This window comes from Lytechinus variegatus, chromosome 14 (genome assembly GCF_018143015.1).
Source record: "Lytechinus variegatus isolate NC3 chromosome 14, Lvar_3.0, whole genome shotgun sequence".
Taxonomy (NCBI): Eukaryota; Metazoa; Echinodermata; class Echinoidea; order Temnopleuroida; family Toxopneustidae; genus Lytechinus; species Lytechinus variegatus.
In genome coordinates, this window is record NC_054753.1 from 12,844,947 (window position 1) to 12,867,254 (window position 22,308).

At 34.7% G+C, this 22,308-nt stretch overlaps 1 protein-coding gene across 1 annotated transcript in view; it reads left to right on the top strand.

Moving 5' to 3' along the window:
- LOC121427935 (microtubule-associated protein 1B-like) overlaps nt 1-21,086 on the top strand; it is a 35,014-nt gene extending 13,928 nt beyond the window's left edge. The window contains exons 4-11 of the mRNA XM_041624512.1: nt 569-790; nt 2,355-2,469; nt 3,429-3,501; nt 4,123-4,221; nt 13,497-13,580; nt 15,840-15,930; nt 16,595-16,795; nt 19,238-21,086. Coding sequence (XP_041480446.1) covers nt 569-790; nt 2,355-2,469; nt 3,429-3,501; nt 4,123-4,221; nt 13,497-13,580; nt 15,840-15,930; nt 16,595-16,795; nt 19,238-20,811 — 2,459 coding nt within the window. The 3' untranslated portion in view covers nt 20,812-21,086. The remainder of the gene's footprint in view (nt 1-568; nt 791-2,354; nt 2,470-3,428; nt 3,502-4,122; nt 4,222-13,496; nt 13,581-15,839; nt 15,931-16,594; nt 16,796-19,237) is intronic.
- Nucleotides 21,087-22,308: the final 1,222 nt, after the last annotated feature.

Consider the following 22,308-nt stretch of genomic DNA (forward strand, 5'->3'; position numbering starts at 1 on the left):
TGAAATAAGGAAACTACATGTATTAAAGAGAAATAAAAGTGACTGCATGTGCTGGCAAGCGAGTTTTCAGGAATCGTCATGCTGCATATATGTAATTGCGGTTTAGTTCTTTTTGTACCCATCGAGGTCAAGAAACACGTGTGTAGATACTTCATAATTGAGCTGGGGTGATTTCGGTTTTTCATTGTTCGAAACAGAGGTTTGCCTTCTCGAACGATAGTTTTGCCTCATGCCAAGGATGCACGAGGCATTTACAAGGATCTCTCCCTCAGATCACCCTGGATCTGATCTGACGTTTATGTGTGACTAACATGACTGGGGTTTAAGTATTATAAAGTTTGATAATTCAATTGTATATACTTGATTTGTTTTGCTATAAAAGGGCAGAAAGGAGCTGTATGCTGCTTCTTAAATATATAAAGATTAAATTGTATTTTATATCTGGAATTAATTCAAAGAAAAAATTTTAGCATTTCTCCATAATAGGTCACTAAACTTGTAGACCAAGGGAATTTGTCAAAGATTACAACCAATTGTCTTGTGATTATTCTGTACTTCATTCACATAGAACAAGACCCCTCTCCACTGAGGCATTGCATGAAGAAAAAAAGAAAGATGAGACGCAGGAAGAGTGGACGATCAAAGAAGCAAAAGTTTGAGGGTCGGAACATCGAGGTATTGGGTACCTGGGTCCAATGCACAAACAAGGATTGCATGAAATGGCGTTACCTGTCTGACATCACCGACCCATCGCATGTACCAGATGTGTGGACTTGTGAAATGAATTCCGGTAATATGATAACTCGTGTTTTTCCTATAGTAGATGAAATGGATAATATGCTAAATTTGACTAGTTTCTTAGATAATTCCATTATGGCACAATGAATGATTTTTGTTTGTTTCATAGAGAATATTCCAAAGAAATTAAAGATAAAGTATGATATAAAAGCTGATAAAAATTGAGGTTTTCAATATAGATTTGAAACTGCCATAGTCATTTATTGATCTGAATTCTTAGCGAAGTTTGTTCCACAATTTTAATAATATTTTCTCAAAGCTATTCAGTGCGTCCCCCCAAAAAATATACACTTTTGAAATGGCTGCCAAATAAAAAAAAGTAGCACCTTGGGGGAAAAGACTTATAGATATGGAAAGCCAATAAGGTCAACTTTCAAATGACACCAAAAAGTTGGAAAACTATTCATGCTTGAGTGAGCACTGCCCACTGAAACAAAGGGTATGAAAATTAGGGTGGGCTGGAATTAGCCTTCCAATGTCTTTCAGGTTTTTTGTCTGGTACTTGCAAAGTTAAGGGTTATTTGAATTAAAGATCAGATGTGATCAGTTTGTTGTTTATGATAATTTAATGCATTTTTTAATCAAAATTGAATGCATGAGTGATCATGAATTGCAATTTTTAGTGCAGCATTTTGTCTTTATCATGTATCTCACTCCCTATTCCCCCGACGCCCATGAACACATTGCTGAGATCCACAACGTTGAAATGCTGCCCCAAAAGAGATCCAAATGATAAAGTTGAAATGCTGCCCAAAAAGTGTAATTTATGTTCACACATGCATTAAAGTTCAATTCAATAATTCAAAAAATTTGCTTAGCAACCAAAACTAGTCACGAGTGATCATTAATTTATCACAACAACATTAACTTTGCAAGTTCGAAAGGATTTGTATCTCAAAAACTAACATAAATTGGAAGGCTAATTTCAGCCCACCCTAATTTTCATACCCTTTGTTTCAGTGGGCAGTGCTCGCTCAAGCATGAATAGTTTTCCAACTTTTTGGTGTCATTTGAAAGTTGACTTTATTGGCTTTCGATATATGTAAGTCTCTTTCCCCAAAGTGCTACATTTTTTATTTGGCAGCCATTTCAAAAGTGTATATTTTTTTTGGGACGCACTGTATTACCAAATAAGGTGATATAGTGTAGGTAAAGTCCTTAAAAAGATTGTAAACCAGATGAGATGTGATGGCTTAGAACTCATCCATACATGTACATAATCATTTCATTTGTCTACAATTTATGTATGTTTTCTCAAAATTTCTATTGTAATATGTCTCTCTTCGTCTCTGTCTGACCTTTTTCTTGTCCCTAATTTTAAATGCTATGTCTCCAGGGAATAATTGTTTGAGGTATCGCTTTGCAATTTGCTCAATATTTTTTAAAAAGTGGGGCTGTTTGGAGCAGATTTGAACAGACTGTACACATTTAGTTGAGAAGTTTTCTCTTATGGCCAAAGTGCTACTGGTAATCAAATTTGGTAAACAAAATTATTCCCTGATCTCTTCATCAATTTCTAACCTTATGATTTGTTTGTATCCTTTATTATTTTCTAGACTCATCATACAACTCATGCCTGCTACCAGAGCAGGATTATTCTACACTGGAATTCGTTCATGCCAAATTTACCGAGGGATCACTTGTTTGGGCCAAAATGCAGGGATTTCCATGGTAATTCTACCCTACATGTTTGCCTGATTTATGTAGCAGTGCAATATAAACTGTATCCAAAATGATTCATTTGTAATACATGTACCTTGATATTAAATTTCAGATTTGTGGCAGATCCCTCATGTGTAGAGGTGTTGTTTAATGGCTATTAAGTCAGATGAATGTGAAAGTGAAAGTGAATTACAAGATTACAGGTCACAAATCCCTCTGGAGCATAATGGTTCTTTCTAGATTTATTTGTATATTGACATAGACTTCATGCCATGGTATAGCGCAGTGATTTCTGGGCACTGTTTCACAGAGCTTGTAAGCAACGACAAGTTATCTTTTCTCTAATTGTTTTCAAAGCAAATGTCATTCACCAATGCTTCTCAACCAATAAAAACAAAGGATTTGCTGGAATTGTCAGACCTGACAACGTTCATGTTCCTAAAAATCTATTCATCCAAATGATCGCATTGTTGTTGAAGGTAGTAAATAATGACCTGACATTTCTTTAGAAATATTGTGATAGGGTGTATAATGTACTATTGAGATTAGAATGAGGTACATGTATAATGTTATGTTTAATTTTGATTGCAAATATCTTTGGTTTGATGTGAAGATTTTCATAGGAGCCATTAACAATTGAGCTAGGGTCTTGAATTGTCATCATTATTGCTGAAAATGGTTCAGGTCGGTCATCAAAATACATTTATATTAAAAATCAAGGAAAATCATTTATATCTAAATTCAAACAACAACAAAATAACACTTGAGTATGATAAAAGCAAGAGTCATTTGTTATTGAGTATGAAATACAAAATGTACATGAAAAGTAATTAATTAAAATCAAGAAAGTCTGTTTGATATAGTAATATAAGTTTACATAAGATTATCAAGTCATTACCTCCTTGCATTTGATAACAAATTGAATAAGGATGTCATGTCATAGTGACCATTTTGTCATTTTATATCAGGTGGCCAGCTATGATTGAAGAAGACCCTGATTCTGAGCTGTGCCTGTATCCAGATCCAGTAACAGGATATGTGGTTAGTATAAACCATTGTCTTCTATTTTATGGGTCAAATGTTTAGATTTAGAGAGGTATTGCATTTTCCTTCAAAAGTTTCATATGTGACTTCTGTCCAAAATAGAATCGTCACTGCCTATCAGCTACCATTGATAAATAGTTCAAAACTGAGCCAACCAAATTTATTGTTTCCTTGGTAATTACTAATGATGGCAAACATTCCATCAATGTGATGTTCTGTTTACTTGACCCCCTCTGTCTTAGGTTTACCTCATACTTTTAACTTGTTTTTCTAGTTTGTGAATGATTGAGGTGCATGGAGAAGAATGACAAGAAGAATATGATGATGATAATTATGGTGGTTGTGGTGGTGGTGGTAGTGGACTGGTGGTTGTCATGATGATGATGATGATGATGATGATGGTAATGATGATGATGGTGGTGGTGGTGATGGTGGTAGTGATGGTGGTGATGATGGTGTTGGTGGTGGTGGTGGTGGTGGTGGTGGTGATGGTGGTGATGATGATGATATTGATGAATGGTAGTTGTGGTTGTGATTATGATGATGATGATGGTGATAGTGATGGTGATGATAATGGTTGTCAAATGTTTAATATTTTTATCATGTTCCACACTACAGACTGACTACCATGTTGTTTTCCTGGACAAGAAAGTCACAAGGTGCTGGGTCAAGGTGTCTAACATCCAGAAATATGAAGATGCAAAATGTCCTGGTTCGGTAAGTATACCATGGCCCTGTAACATAACGCTAAGCAATTTATTGCAGGGCTGATGTTTATGGTTAATCATACACCCTAATTCAATGCAATCAATCATTACAAAATCAATCCTACAATCAATCCCTAAGCTTTATGTTACCGGACCAAGGTAATTTTCCAGATTTTATTTAGGGGGCTGGCGTTCCTACTTATCTTCATTCCAGATTACATTTTGTTTTAACATCAAAAATAACTTAAGAGCACTATTTTTGACAGATTAGATTGAATTGGATTGAAGTTTATTGATCCACATTCAAGAATATGACCTCCACTGACAGAGTATAAAGAAATGCAATATAGTTACAAAATAATTGATATAAACACTAAACAAATAATATGACATTTATACACATAATATCTTGCAAGTCATATATCATTGAAAAAAATGTTGGTATTACATAGGAATAATGTTGTTATAAAAAGTATCAACAGTTTAACATATATAGAGGGGTTTACATGAGATTGGTTGAAAAACAAAGAAAATGATAAAATTGGAGATGAAAAAGTTTAGAAGAAGTTTCGGAAACAGAATGCTGTAGGATGCTGTATGAACAAATTATATTTTTTTAAATTTAATTTACATCCTATCTTCATATTGCAGGCAAAAAAAGGCGAGATGATATCAAAACCGTATCACACTCAGTTTACTTTGTTCGGATATATTAGAAGGGAAAATAATGCAAAGCAAATCAACAACAAGATATTTCATAGTTATAACAAATAATATAGTGTATAATGTGACAAATGATAATGCTGCAGTTACTAGACACTCACTTGCCCCCCCCCCCCCCCCCCCCGTACCTGTAAATAAGGGGAATTTGCACTGTACACACAGTTTATAGTCGAGCATAATCAAAAAGCTCAATTTTAAGATATTAATAAGGGCCTTAAAACTGTGAAACCCCATACTTTTGGATCTTTTCAAGTCTCTTTATCCAAAACGAACCCTGGGATCTGCATTTAGGCATTTGTTCATGAGAATGTGATAAACCGATTTCATATTTATAGTCAATAAAAATTGCCCAAATCTTTAGAATAAGGTATATAATTGGGAGTGTTTCATGAATGAAATAGTCGTTGACTTTTGCTGACTAATTTGTTCAGAGCCAATCAGATTCAGTGATTTGCATTGATAACAGTAATAATCATTGATTACATTGTATTTGTTTTGTGGAATGCTCCCTTGGAATCGTGTCATGACAATCAATGTTGGTATAGTGCCATACTTGACTTCACAAGAATTTTTTTTTTCTCAAAACCAAGACAACCAGTCATTAGCATGATTTCCTATGAGCTAAAATAAATGAGTGGTCAAGTGATAGAATTAAACCAATCATTTGACTATAATCCATATGACCACTTTTTATATTCAGTTTAATGAATGCAAGAAGTAATAGTCCAGCATAGAAGAGGCATAACCTTGTTTTTTTATATATACAATATTTTTTATGGTTTCTTGTCAATTCGAGGGTGCTGATTACGAATCTGAATGATGCCACTCGTGTAACCTTGAGCGTTTTCTTCCGCAAATCGGCAAAATCCAATATGGCCGCCAAAATATACAAATTACCCATGAAAATCCTAAAATTGTTCACACATTGGCTACGAAATGCATGAAATTGTGTGGCAGGAGTGAAATACTCTCTGAAAAAATAATTTTTGACAAAATATTTATTTTCCTGATATTCAAAATGGCCGCCAAAGGCCCTTGTATATTGTATTATGTACAATATGAATAGAGAAAACTAATTTTTACAAAAATGAGCTCTAAACTGCAAAAAATCGAGATGTACGAACGAAGTAATATGCAAATCATCATTACTAACGAGATATATCATTTATTATGTCATACATGTATATGGGAACATTTCTGTATTTTGATATCTAAAATAGCCGCCACTCGCCCAAACAGTATTGCGTACGATGGCAATGGGGGCCAAAAAATTCACAAGAGTGATCACTAAAATGCATATTATTAAGATTAAACGAGTGGAATACTGACTAAAAACAATTGTTATAATTGTTAACGAAATATATTATTAATATGCCATGTATGTGATGAATGTTTTATTTTGATATTCAAAATGGCTGCCAAAGGCCCTAAAAGTATTATGCACAATTAGAAAGAGAAGCAAAGGAATCACAAGAGAGAGCACTAAAATGCATATTATATGTGATAAATTGATGGGATACTTTCTAAAAACATATTTTCTAACGAAATATATCATTCAGTTTTCAAGTTTGTGTTAAATACTGTATTTTGACTTTTAAAATGGCCGCCATAGACATTCACAGTATTATGTACAATGTAAAGTGGTAAACCAATATTCACAAGAGTGAGCACCATAATAGTGATATATGAGTAAAATATTGTCTGAAAGCATAATTTCTATTAAGATATATCATTTATTCTGCTAGTTAGGTGATAAATGCTGTTATTGGAAAGTCAAAATGGCCGCTACAGGCCCTTATGGTATTATGCACAATGTGCATGGGAACAAATTATTTCAACAGAATTTGGTTTTGCTTGGCCAAATGGTGATGAATGAGTGAAATATTGTCTGAAACATGATTTATAACAAAATATATCATATCTTATGTAATCTAGGTGATAAATACTGTATTTCAACATTCAAAATGGCTGCCATATGCCCCTTTTGTGAACATTATTTGTCTCCACTCAAATTGTATATTATACGATAAGGGCTTATGGTGGCCATTTTCAATTTAAAAATGCAGCATTTATCAACTTAATTACACATGATATGATATATCTCGTAAGAAACCATGGTTTTAGACAATATTTCACCCTTTCACAATTCACGATCATATGCAATATTTAGAGTCAAGCAAAGCCAAATTCTGACAAAATTATATGTCCCATGTTACAATGTACACAATACTTTAGGACCTATGGCAGCCATTTTGGATTTCAAAGTACAGCATTTATTACCTCCACGAGCAATATGTGATGTATTTAGTTAGAAATCATGTTTAAGACAATATTTTTTACTCGTATATCACAGTTATATGTATTTTATGATTCTCACTCTTGTGAAAATTAGTTTCTCCATTCGCATTGTACATGATAAATATAGGGCCTATGGCGGCCATTTTGAATGTCAAAATACAGCATTTATCACAATGACATAAATGGCATATTAATGGCAATGATGACAATGATGTTTTTAGTCAGTATTCCACTCGTTTATCTTAATAATATGCATTTTAGTGCTCACTCTTGTCATTTTTTGGCCCCGGCCATTGCATTATACATAATACTCTTTGGGGCAGTGGCGGCTATTTTAAATATCAAAATACAGCAATGTCCCCATATTTGACATAATAAATGATATATCTCGTTAGTAATGATGATTTGCATATATTACTTCTTTCATACATCGCGATTTTTTGCGGTTTAGTACTAGTTTTTGTGAAAATTAGTTTTCCCTATTCATATTGTACATAAAAGAGTATACAATGGCCTATGGCGGCCATTTTGAATATCAGGAAAATAAATATTTTGTCAAAAATTATTTGTTCAGAGAGTATTTTACTCCTGCCACACGATTTTATGCATTTCATAGCCAATGTGTGGACAATTTAATGATCTTCATGGGTAATTTGCATATTTTGGCGGCCATAATGGATTTTGCCAATTTGCGGAAAATGCTCAAAGTTACACGAGTGGCATCATCCAGATTCGTAATCAGCACCCTCGAATTGACAAGAAACCATCAAAAAATATTGTATATATAAAAAAACAAGGTTTGGTCAAGTTCCTATGGGGCCTATCCTGGACTATAAAAGCTTAATAGTAATTGTGCATGGGAGTGACTTTATAATAGTTGATCATAGACAATGGATTTCAGTGATCAAACAGACATGGTTTCTTAGGGAGAACATATTATGTAATAGACACATAAACTCTGAAAATATTTGTAATGGAATTACATTGTCCAAATATGGAATATCTAGTTACCTAAACGAAGGTGGCAATGAGACTAGAAAACACTTGAATAATTATTCAACATTATGATCAAAGTTAACCGATTTTGAAAGTACTTAGCTTTATGCATAACCACAGGTACATATGTACATGTACTTTGGGTTGTTCCTCACCATTGTGGAATATCAGGGTCCCCGTCTTGCAAAGAGTTGTAATTGATCCTATCAACCACAACTATGGAAAGCCAGCAATGCCTACATTTATTATGCATGTTTTTTCAAAATATTTTATAACTAAGATGTACATGTATTTTCAGTGTGCTTCTCTTTGTTAAAAAAGGAAATTGTGCGAATTGTTTTTTGTTTTGCCCTCAGAAAGCTTGCTGGTGATGCTTTACTCGAGTGCACACACCTCCTACATGCTGTATTTCATGCCCCACAAAACGAAGGTGTCTTCAATTATATTTAGCAGGGATGTGTTCTGGGTCACATTTTGCCGGCATCGACCTTGACCTCTGACCGAGTCAAATAATAGTGACTTAGAAGCACCGGCCTTGACTACAACCGTGATATCTAGCAGTCTAGTATCCTTCCAAGACATATGAAAATTCAAACTGGTAGTAAGTCATTCATTTTCTTGTTTACAAGCATATTCTTGGTGAACTTCTCCCAGAAGAGTCTTTGAGCATATTCATCCTCATGCCAGAGAAGGTAGGGTTTGTTCTTACTCATCAATAATCTCACCAGATAGGGTAACTTTCCTTGTCGGATATCGTCCTTAAAGACCAGCAGAGCCTTCTCAGTCTCCTCCTCATTCATGTGATCAACAGTCTGTCGTAACTTTGTAACAAAGTTATGGTCTCTGATGGCATTTTCACTGACGACTAGGACAGTCTTGTAGCTGTTCTCGATGACATATATCACAGCATCCATGTAGAACATGTCCAAGGGGAGGTCCCTGTCACCAAGGAGTACTCTGTTCACTCTGTTCAAGTGTGGTAGGTGTTCTTGGATGCCAGGTTTGAGGATATTTTTCACCCACTCCTCGTCATCTTCATCAAAGATGATGTTGACGTCGTATGTGAAATCCAAGTGCTCTCGGCCATCCTGGAATTCCTCATAACCTATAATCCAGAGTTTTAGATGGAAACATTTGTAGCTAATCCACCAACGTTTCTGATAGGTAGTCACTGTCCAAAATAGCATACAAACAACAAGAATGGATAGGCCGATGTAAAGAGCAATGTTCGGGGCACATGAATGCTTTGGGTTGAAACTCAAGAGTGGCTGTCCAACAAGAGAAGGGATGGATGTCTGTGAGCAGGTTGTGTCATTTGATTTCCCGAGTGTAAGATTTCTTTTGTCCAGTTCCATTCTGAACCACATCAGTTTGCAAACACATGCAAGAGGGTTGTTTGAAATGTCCAAGTATCTCCTTGGTAGTACAGTCCCCTCCTCAATCCAAGATATTCCATTGTTTGCTATATTCAGGGTTAAAAAGTGTTTCTTTTCAGAGAAGGCTTCTTTGTTAATTTGCTTAATGTCATTGTTTTGGGCGTACAGTGCCATCAGTGAATGGAGCTCCAACAGATGCTGAAGTGATATAACCTTGATGTAGTTATATTCAATGTAAAGATATTCAAGGGAAGACAAGTTTCTAAAAATATCTGGATGTAATACTGATATTGCACAGTGGTCCAACTTTAATGTGGTTAGACTGGACATTGGATGAAAAGAACCCGAATGCATCACATTTAGTGAATTCCAGCTGAGATAAAGGAATTCCAGTTGAGTCACTGTTGCGAAAATTGAGGCATTCTTTACAGAGTCCCACAAGGAGTCTCTGGTCAGTGAACAACGACTCAGGGAAAGCCCTCTCAGTGAATTAAGGCCAAGAAATATTTGCTGGATAGGGTGAAATGATGTACCAGACATATCGATTTCAATCAACTGTTGTAGATTTTGGAAAGGAGAAGCAAATGAGCCAATGTTGCCTCCTGCAGATAAATCCAATTTCTGCAAATGATTAAGTCCTCCAAAAGCATGGTTTCTGATTGCGGAAATCTGATTCTTCGATAAGGTCAGATGTGTTAGATTTTCCAATCCCAAGAATGAGTTGCCACTCAAGAGTAAGATGCCATTGTTGGATAAATGGAGACTTGATAGATTCGGTAGATCCCAAACCAAAGGTGTAGATAATTGAATGTCGTTTCCATCAAGGAATAGAGTTTGTAATGTTCTTAATCCTGTAATTTGAACAGCACTTTGTAAGGACAATTTATTGTTTGATAGTTGCAGCGTCTGGAGATTGGAAAAACTTGTAAATATTCTTCCATGGATTTCTCTAATTTTATTGCTTGCCAGATTAAGCAGCTTTAATGAATTCAGGCCAGTAAATGAATTGTTATGAAGATGTGTAATTTGACATTCATATATGTAAAGATACTCTAGTTCTTCAAGGCCATCAAAGGCTTTTGAAGGAATAACTCTGATGAGTCTGTTCCTTGCCAGGAATAGCATTTTTAATTTTGGAATACTCAATCGAATCTCAGTAGCATTAGTGACGGAAATAATGTGTGATATATTATTATCATTAATTGTAAGGTTGATAAGAGATTTCATTTCTAAAAATGGCATGAGACTAAATTTTTCAATGTTGTTTGCACGTAGTTGAAAATTTCTTACATTCTTCAAGTAACAAAATGCATATGGTGGTAGAATCTTTACTTCGTTAAAATTGAGTGACAGTATTCCAATAGATTTGTTTTCCAGTGGGTAAAAGATTTGACTGTTTATGTCTGCAATGTTATTCTTATTTAGATTCAGTAAAGATAGATTCCCACTTTCAAATCCGGTAAAATTCGGACATTTAATACTGTTCCATTCCATGTTCAAAATCACCAGTTTTTTCAAAGGGCTTATTGCAGACATGGCATTGTTGAAGAACTGGTTATTTGTCAAGACTAGGGTATCCAGTTCATTATTGTTCCTGAACAAATTATCCTGTAATTTTCCAAGTTTGTTATGAGACAGCAATAACTGTTTAAGATTTAGGAGGCACAGTAGAGCACCACCTTCAATGGTTGTGATATTGTTGTTGGTCAGTTCAAGAACCACAAGGTTGGGTAAACCTTTAAAGGAAGAGTTGTAGAGAGCTATGATAGTATTCCCGCTCAGATCAAGAACAGCCGTTTCCTTTGGTAGGTCATTAGGAACTGTTGATAATCCTAGTCTGCTGCACTTTGCTTTGAGCCCTTTTGTTGTCTTTGAAAAAGTGCACTCTGGAGCTGAGGCCATCGGGTCGATGTTGATAAGCAGAACCAGGATCAAAATAATCTTCATATTGGTGGCACCTGAGTGATCCATCATTAAGACCTAGACAGACGAGTTTTTGTCAGAAAACTTTTTACCGATCAAAAGTTTCTTGAATACATGTACCAGTAACTCCAAATCTGCAGAGAAAAATGAAACCCCATAAAATACAACATAACCGTATACATCTGAAATATTGGTGTACTTGGACAAGTCATGTAATTGTATTTCTTTATGAAAATGTTATGCTTATTCTTGAGACTGGAAACGTAGATCTTATGTGAACAGAAATCATACCAAATAAGCAATGCCAATATTGAAACGTGTGTAAACTCACCTGAAACCTTCAGCTCCTTTTCAAATGATGTAACAATATTGCGTGGTACATGATGCTTATTGTATTCTCTTGTGAAATGGTAGTGTAGATATTTATTCAGTGAAGAGGATAGAAGAGAACTGAAATACGATCTTTAGTTTCTCTTTCTATACTCTTGTAGTTTTGAATGAGGAATGGAAAATATTACCTCCACATCCTTTATTATATCCTGTTGTCCTATATTCTCAAAATGAGAAAACGGAAATGCGCTTATAAATGGATTCATGTTTCACTTTTTTCTACCAATGAAGAAAGTGCAAATAAACAGAATGAGTTTTTATCTCACCTGCATAGTAGAGTGAGACTACAGGCGCCGCTTTTCCGACGGCGGCATCAACACCAAATCTTAACCAAAGATTAAGTCTTTGAAATGACAGCATAACTTAGAAAGTACATGGACCTAGTTCATGAAACTTGACAATAAGGTTGATCAAGTATCACTGAACATCCTGCATGAGTTTCATGCCACATGACCAAGGTCAAAGGTCATTTAGGGTCAATGAACTTTGGCTGAATGGGGGTATCTGTTAAATTACCATCATAACTTTAAAAGTTTATGGATCTGATTCATGAAACTTGAACATAATACTATAGTAATCAAGTATCACTGAACATCCTGTGCAAGTTTCAGGTTACATGATCAAGGTCAAAGGTCATTTAGGGTCAATGAACTTTGGTCAAATTGGGGGTATTTGTTGAATGAGCATCATAACTTTGAAAGTATGTTGGTCTAGTTTATAAAAATTGGACATGAGAGTAATGAAGTATCACTGAACATCTTGTGCGCATTTTAGGTCACATGACCAAGGTCAAAGGTCAATGAACTTTGGCCATAATGGGGGTATCTGTTGAATTACCATCATAACTTTGAAAGTTTATGGATCTGACTCATGAAACTTGGACATAAGAGTAATCAAGTATCACTGAACATCCTGTGCGAATTTCAGGTATCATGATCAAGGTCAAAGGTCATGTAAGGTCAATTAACTCCATGTTGGGGGTATATGTTGAATTACCATCATATCTCTGTAAGTGTATTGGTCTAGTTCATAAAACATGGAAATAGAGTAACCAAGTATCACTGAACATCTTGTGCGAGTTATAGTAGTTTTCAAAGTCAGCACTGCTGCTATATTGAATCTCGTGATGCAGGTGAGACCGTCAGAGGCATTCCACCTGTTATGTTTATTACAATGATGCAACCAGGCTCAAACCCACAAAAGTGCCAAAATGAAATTTTTTAATTTATACATTGACAAAGTGGATCCAAATGCCTTCATGGTTTGCTTGTCAGAATTTATCAAATAAAAGAGTAGGGGAAGAGGAAAAAGATTGCAACATGTTCTTGAGCCCGCTTGCACCTTCTAGATGAATTCGACTTCAGAGCTTCGTAAATTATGACCGCCATAAAAGTGTGGCATCCAAAGAACACCAAAAGCACCTTTATTGGATTATGCAATGCGCCAGGTGTGTTGCTATGTGAGTGCATATTTGAAGCCCACCCCCCCTGTTAGAAATGACTATAAAAACAGCACCCAAACCGAGTCGGTCTATATCTAAACACGGCTTTAGTTCAATTTTGTTTCGTTTTTTTTTCAGATGATTGTCAAGGGTCATGACTACTCTCAGAGGATCATGGCTGCGAAAGAAGTAGCAGATGAGGCACAGAAACTACCTATCAAGGTAAAAACCCAAATAAACATTTTAAATGGATAAAAATAGTAGATCAATTCAAGGACGACATTTCTTCTACCTATCTATCCAATCTCCCTGATGAACCTCTTCAAAAAATAATCATGATAGCAGCATGTATGATGATGATGATGACAACATATATGGTAATCATGCAATTGGTTGCGGTATATCCTGTGAAAACTTTCCGCGAAGGTTCATACCAACATGCAAAACTTCACATATATCATCCGATTGATGATATTGATAATGACACTATCAGTGATAATCACAGAATTATAATTGCAGCATTTTTGCTTAACCATAGAGGAGAGGGGGGTTTTGTGGGTATATTTAAATGAATTGCAGTGATACAATACACATAGTACCGGAAATACAAATTATCACTCTTGCTTTAGTATACATTTCTATTTTTTTTTCAAAGTAAGAGCAAACTTACCAATACTGCATGTGGTCTCTCATTTTTTATAGTTATACCTTTCAAAATACATGTATAAATTTTAATGATATATGGAAAAAAATTAGTTGAATGTTTTATTTGAAGAGCCAAAATAAAATAAAAATATTGTGAGGGAAGTATGCTCATTTGCTACCTGGTAACATAGTTATTACAGTATGAATGTATTGAGTAGTGAATTAGTTTATTATCATTCAAGTGAGCTTTAAGGACGTTCCATAGTTAAAATGAAATCCATGTCATTTTCACCAAATTTTGCAGAGTTACTAGTACCTTAAGAATATTCTAAATATTGAGCTTTGAAGTTCACCCATTGTAAAGGTCTTGAGAAATACGCAATGAAAATAATTTTGTCTTTGAAGACCCCAGGAGATCACAACATTGATTTTATTCCTCTATTTCACAGTCAAAATCCATCTAAACTTCACCAAATTCTACATTATAGTCCAGAATTATATACTTCAGATAAAGAATCCACTCATATTTCTATTTGTTTGTTCTTTAAAGAGTAGTCGCATCTTTAATGTTGAAAGACGACAAAAACATTTTTAAAAAAATCGAAATTTATATGAGAATACAATAAATGCTGCACCTTATTCAAAACCCATGTCATTTCCACCAAATTTTGCATGGTTGTAGAGAAAGGTATACTAAAGAGACCTGTGTGAACATTAAAAATTTGGGATTCGTGTGTTTGTTTCCAAACTTCAGCATTTTTTGGGAGCAAGTGTGCTTTTAAAAACACCAAAAAAAAAACGTGTCAAATGCTTGTATCTACATGAAAGAATTCTACACCACTATCCCATTTATAATCAAACTTGAGGTCATATTTGTCATACTTCACAGCACTGCAGAGTAAAGTATTTGGAAGAGGTAAAAATTTGGTCCACATCTTATTTTTAGCTTTAAATGGCTTCGCAAAATATTACACATCAAGATTTGCTGTTAGAGTGCCGATGACTGGAAAAATTAGCTGATATCTGTAGCTGATTACTTACATGCTCATTTATTGTGACGTCAACGTGCATGGCTTAAGATATGCGCGGATAGGGATGTACACAAACGTAACTTGGGAACGTCCTTAAGACTAAATTACTCAGAACATAATTGTTACATTATTGGTCAGGCACTTGGGCAGATACATGTATGAGTAGTTGAGGACTTTAGATGGTACTTGACAATGCTGCTACCTATGTTGGCTTTAAGCTATATTTGTGGTTACTCTATGTTCTGTTCTTGTTTATGGTCTTAGTATTTAGTATTTTGTAACTTGCCAGTGAAAACAAATTTGCAAATATGCAGAGACCAAATAGACCATGAACATGTATCTTGTATATAAAGGAAATATATCTATGTATTTCTAGATCTCTATATAGAATCCAGTATACATGTAGATATACATGTATATGAGGTGGATGTCCCTCTTTGATGAGAGGTGCTAGAATGAATATATCAATAGTATTGAGATATTGATGTTTGTTTTATATTATATATTCAGCTCATTCACAGGAAACACAGGCAAATCACATGTATAACAAATGGGTTTTCATGATGTATTCTTTTAGCGCTTTATATTATAAGAAAGCATGATTAGTATACTGTATTTTCTTTTGTCCAATAATTAGTTTCAAACAATCCATGAAATATTGCCAGGAGTAAGTTTAGAAATAGTCTACCTTGTCTGGATATACAACTGGTTATCCTAAATTATTTCATTGATCTACAAATATGTAGCAGCTCTTAAATTAGACTATTCATTGTTGGTAATTGAATCCTTTGCTTTTGCGGTACAGGAGCGAATCAAGACCTTTGGCTTCAGTGCTCGCTTCAAGGGTCCATGGGGTGAAGATACAGAGAAAACAAGCGATAAGAGACAAAAAACAGGTAAATAACTATTTTACATATTTAATGTAATGTTTCTGGTATTGACGAGCAAGTAAAAGAAATTTCATGACTATAGACTACTGAATAGAGCTGCACTGTATATTACATATTTGGGTATTCAATGAGAATTGATTTTATTGATGATTGCTTGGGAAAAATATATTGGTTGGGAATTTCATTTTTTACCTTTTCCTTGGACCCTCTTGAGTTAGGTTGAGGTAATTAAAAGGGACTGGGTTCCAAAGTGCTTCAAGGCAGATAATCTGCATATTATTTGTCTGAAATACACATGGTGTGTATTAAAACCAAGCTGCCATCTAGTGCTGATTTTCAGTAACCAGTACTGAATAGTGAGAAGAATTTTGATGGAGTCATGAAAATACTGATTTCGAAGTTAAATTTTTATATGTTGTCCTACATGGTATTTCTTTGAAAATACTGATTCCCTCACAAAATATCTGATTTTCATTTTATTACACATGTAGGATGTGTATGCTCTTAAAAGGTCACTCTCAGAATCACAGAAATAATATATAATGTCAAAGAAAAATATGGTCAGTTATTCTTTTGCATGAAGTGAGCTTGGTAGATATAAACATTCACACAGATATTCTGATTGGTTTATCTACAATTAATTCTATTGCCATATTCTCTTACTTTACAGAGCTGCATAAGAGTAAAGGCCCCAAACCTAAGAAACGGGTGATCATGGATGAGGATTCCAGCCTTGCAGGCTCACTCCTAAGCCACTCCGACATGGATGATATCCTAGATGAGGCCGAGGCACTTCTTGGAGAAGTCCACAACATCGTCATGGAGGTGGAGGATGAGGTACAAGAGAGCCTTCTTCAAGAGATGGAGAAAGGTAGGTTGATGTACGGTTGACGTTGATTTATGGTCACTGTGGATTTAGCCAAAAATTATTATTTGTAATAATAATAACATTAATATAGGCTATTTGTATAGTGCACATATCCACCTTGATAGGTGTTCAAAAAGCTCCTATATAAGCCTGGCTAGACTAGGCTACCTATGCCAGTGCTCACCACTTTTTTAGGAATTTCTTTCACATTACATTCACCTCAACTGCAGCAGCTTATCGATAAGTGTATTGCTAAAGGAAACTGCACCATAGAAAATCCACAGACTTATCCACTGGGCCACTATGCTCCACATCATTATTTTTAATGTTATTGATTAAAAATCAGTTAATTTTATGTTGCTTATGATTGGAATAATGTAGACAACAAGTTCTATCTAAAAAAAAAAAAACAGATCAAACAAAAATGATTAAAAAGACAAATTTATTAAAGCAGTGAAATATAAAGTTGAAAAATGATATGTGAACTTTATTATTGGTTTAGAGCAGAATCATAATTTCATTCATGAATTAGTATAATCGATGAAATTACATGATTTAAACAAATTTTCAAGAGTGGCAACATGTGTGCTGAATTTAGGTGCAATTCTATCGTCAACGGCATATACCTGGCCATAATGATCTACTGAAAAACCCCAACCCAGTTAATGTTAAAATACAGGTGACATTTAGGAAAGAATTTATTCTTTCTAGAAGTGAAATTTAGACAACTGTATTGGCTTCCTGTAAAGCAGATAAGTAATTATGAATTTAGTTTCCATGATATTAAAAGCTATTCATGGATGAGCCCTTATCCTTAAACTGATTATTCATCTATATCCGTCTCTAACCCACAATAATGTAAGTAGAAAACTGTGAAAGAATTCAGGTGAAAGAACTGGGCCCCATCTTACAAAGAGTTACATCAGTGTCATAATTTTTCTAAGGGATATATGCCAAATGTCCTTTTTAAACAGAGGAGAACACATCAAAGTGTCAAGAAATCAGTGAATTTATGGATATACATTCATATCAAGAATTTTTTCAACAAACATGCATTTTATATGTTGACTTTGCTGGCTTTCCATAGTTGCGATTGATGGGATCAATCACAACTCTTTGTAAGACGGGCCCCAGATATATATTTCTAGCATTAAGTGATGAAAAGGTAGGCAACCAAGAAAGATAAAGAGGCACACAGACTTGGAAAATATTGTGAAAGAATTACATGTACATTTCCCTGTTGACTTATCAATATGCATTGACCTTCGAGTAGAAGTTTGCTGCATTGTTTGTAGTTCTTTTATTTATGTTGAATATAATGAGCAAGTTTTGAATGCTGTTGATATGGTTAAGTTCAGTAAGTATACACATTGACTGTCATTTGATTTTTTGTCTCACCTGCATAGCAGAGTGAGACTATAGGCACCGCTTTTCCGATGGCGAAGTCAACATCAAATCTTAACCTAAGCTTAAGTTTTTGAAATGACATAACTTAAAAAAGTATATGGACCTATTTCATAAAACTTGGCCATAAGGTTAAAATCAAGTACAGTGTATTACTGAACATCCTCTTAGAGTTTTATATCACATGACCAAGGTCAAAGGTCATTAAGAGCCAATGAACTTAGACCATGTTGGGGGAATCAACATCAAAATCTTAACCTGAGGTTAAGTTTTTGAAATGTCATCATAACTTAGAAAATATATGGACCTAGTTCATTAAACTTGAACATAAGGTTAATCAAGTATCACCAAACATCCTGCATGAGTTTCACGTCACATGACCAAGGTCAAAGGTCATTTAGGGTCAATGAACTTTGGCCGATTTGGGGGTATCTGTTGAATTACCATCATAACTTTGCAAGTTTATTGATCTGACTTTTGAAACTTGGACATATGAGTAATCAAGTATCACTGAATATCCTGTGCAAGTTTCAGGTCACATGATCAAGGTCAAAGGTCATGTGAGATCAATGAACTTTGGCCGCATTGGGGGTATTTGTTGAATTACCATCCTATCTCTGTAAGTGTATTGGTCTAGTTCATAAAACGTGGAAATAAGAGTAACCAAGTATCACTGAACATCTTGTGTGAGTTATAGTAGTTTTCAAAGTCTGCACTGCTGCTATGTTGAATTGCATGATGCAGGTGAGACAGCCAGAGGCATTCCACTTTTTTTTCCTAGTAAACAGTTTTGTTCATGAGAAAAATGTTTAGATTGGCATCACAAATAGATAAGAATTCTTACACTCTATAAAATGTAGTCAGGATGTTTAGTGTACCCTTTGAATATGATAATAATTTTCCCGTTTTCATCACATTGGAACACATCTTAGGAGCTTTATTCCTCTTGCAATCTACAGGAGATTGCAAGAGGAATATAATTTGACATTCCTTTGACTTCTCAACCCGTATTTCTTTCTCTGATTTTTTTTTCTATTCCAGGTGAAAAGGACTCTCCACCACCATCAAAAAAGAGAAAAGTAGAGAGTGGCAAGAATGATGAGCAACCCTCAAAGCAGAAGCAGGGTACCTCTGAGAATACTGATGTCAGTTCACCTAAACCTGTGACAAGCAGAAAGAAATCAAAGAAAGCACCAAAGGAGAAGCAAAGTTCTGAGACAAAAATGGCTAAAGAACTTGAAAGAATTCAGAAGAAAAAGGAGGCAGAGCTGCATAAGTTGGAACTTCAAGAACTGAAAGTCAGAGAAAAGATAGAGAGAAGAGAAAAGGAGAAGCAAGCAAAGAAGGAACAGAAGGAAAAGGAGAAGCAAGAGAAGAAGGAGAACAAGCAGAAGGTAAGACAAGAAGAAAAGGAACAGAAAGAGAAAGAAAAAGAGGCAGAGAAGGAAAAATCTAAGCACGAGAAAAAGGAGTTGAAGCGGAAAGAAAAGGAAGCAAAGAAAGAGTTGAAGAAGAAAAAGAAAGCTGAGAAGAAATTGCTAAAGGAGTCTTTGGAAGGTGAAAAAGATGCTGCTATTGAAGGTAAGGAAAGTGCAGTTGATGCTGAAAAAGTTGCAAGGAAGGAGAAGAAACGTTTGGAAAAGGAAGAAAAGAAAAAAATGAAGAAAGAGATGAAAGCAAAGAAAAAGGAAGAAAAGAAGAAAGAGGGGAATGATGGAAACTCAACTGATCAGAAAGAGAAAGGGGCGGCAAAGGTGAAACCTAGTTTCCAGAAAGCGAAAAAGCCAACATTCAGCGCACCAAAGCAGAAAGCTGCAAAATCACCATTAGATCTGCCAGCACAGCCAACCACGGCAGAAGAATCTTCAGTCAGCAAAGAGATTGGAGCTCTCATTGATGAGATCGTTAATGAGACAGACCGATCGATCAAAGTTGATGTGGTCGAGTCATCAGTAGCTGCAAGTGATGTTCCTGCAGTTCCATCGTCTGCTCTCCAAAGTACCCATGGTATCGGAAAAATTCCTGTGAAGAATGTGAAGAAACAATTCAAACCAAAATTCAGCATCAAAACCAAAGATGGGCAAAGGGTTTCTGAGGCAACTCTCCCAGATTGTACAACTTCCTCAGCTGCACCCACTCCTGTAAATGATGGTGGTCGGGACACTGGTCTGGACGCTCTCGATGAAGAGACGTCTGTTGATATCAGCAAAATCCTTGAGGTCAATTCCAAACAAGACAGTACTGTAGAAACGGATCAAGCCCAAGAGAACAACAGTGATCCTCTTGCATTTCCTCTGTCTGAGATGACAGGCAAGCAGTTGGAACTCCTGCCCAAGTCTGAGAATCAGGATTCTCCACCCAAGCGTTGTGTCAACCTTGATGAAGCACAAGGACAGGACTCCCATCCTACCAAGGAGATCAACGATGTTATCACTGACTCAACCAAACTTGTGAAGACCCTAGAGAAACCCATTAAAGAGTACATTCCAGACTCAACGGATTGGTCAGAACCTGATGAGCCCCAGACAGTCCCAGGTCAGAAAATGGTTATGGTTGCTGCAGCTGCTAATGGGAATGACAGTGAGGACTCCGATCCATTTGAAATGGAAGATTAGATTTATTCTGTCACGGCATTGCATAGCAAAGAAGAGCTTACTTCTTTTTCACAAGGAAAAATGATTTTATAAGTTGTTTTCCTTTATTTTAATATTGTTTTTCCACAAGAAGTAGTTTCTTTTTAATACAGTAAACAACATAAACATGTTTTCATGAGCAATTTCATATTTGATTTTCAATATGATGGCTTTATAGCTTTTAAAATATTTTAGATCACTTATCTACAATGAATTTAAAAGTCATTAACTTGAAGAACTAGCTTTATCATTTTTTTTTTCTGTATTTTTCTTTTACATTTTGAAATATCTTGTAGCTAAAACATTTCACATGAGCAAAGACTTTGTAGTGACATAGAAAATAGTGGATTTTGGTCAGCTACAAGGGATTAAGGATGAATACTGTGAGGTCTTTAGTTTCGATATGTACATTACATTATCCTGAAATATTTATTCATTTACATTTTAACTATAATCATTCAAATGATGTGTTGATTAATGTTGATTATGTTCTATTATTTCACTTGATTTTTTTTCCTATCGCAGCTGATTATGTGCACTTAACTAGATGATACCAAGGAGAAATGTTGATCTTCTTGTAATTCAAATATTTTATTTTGGTTATTGGTTTATTTTTAAATTGTCTAGAATTACCTCAACTGTAACATTTTATATGAAATAAATAGTATTATTCAAAATATTTCTTTCTTGCCAAACTTCTAAATTTTCAGGAAATATGAATGCCAGTCTATCCACTATTATATTTATTACACCACATTTAGTATTTCAAATGCATGTCTGTATATATTGAATAAAATAATTTCATTAAGTTCATTCAAGATATTTGTATTTACTTTTATTATAAATAGTTGATTAATATATCATAGAATATATTAAAGAATGTAACTGAAATGGGAATAATTGAAGGTCAAGTTTCCATTATTTATATGCACTTCCAAAGTGCCTAATGCTTGTACAAATTCATACCAAAACAAATGTTTATTGTTCAAATGTATTTATTTATATTAGTATAAATATGAAATAGCGATTATATAGATAAGAATGTATTTAACACCACATGTATATCAATACAGGATGCCTAAATGTAACAAATTTTAATTATAGTACACATTTTTTTATCTAAGTACCATATTTCAACAAAATGTGGAATGGATAATGTGTGTGTACATTTATGTTGCTAAATTCTCTTTTATGTGTTACATTAACAAATTATAAGAGAGTTTGATATTTCAATTTGTTAGGACATACCTTGCTAGTATTAATATATGGAATACAAGAGAGATACATATTGTGAAATGTATATGTGACAGTAAAATTACCTTGACAATAGTCTCAAAGATTTCTCCATTGAATTTCAGAGTAACAACCCCAAAGGCTTTCTCAATATTGATTAATTTGCAATTTACATTAAGACCAATTCATATGATAATGTTATTCATTAACTTCACTGTCAAATTTCTCCTTTTTCATGAATAATTC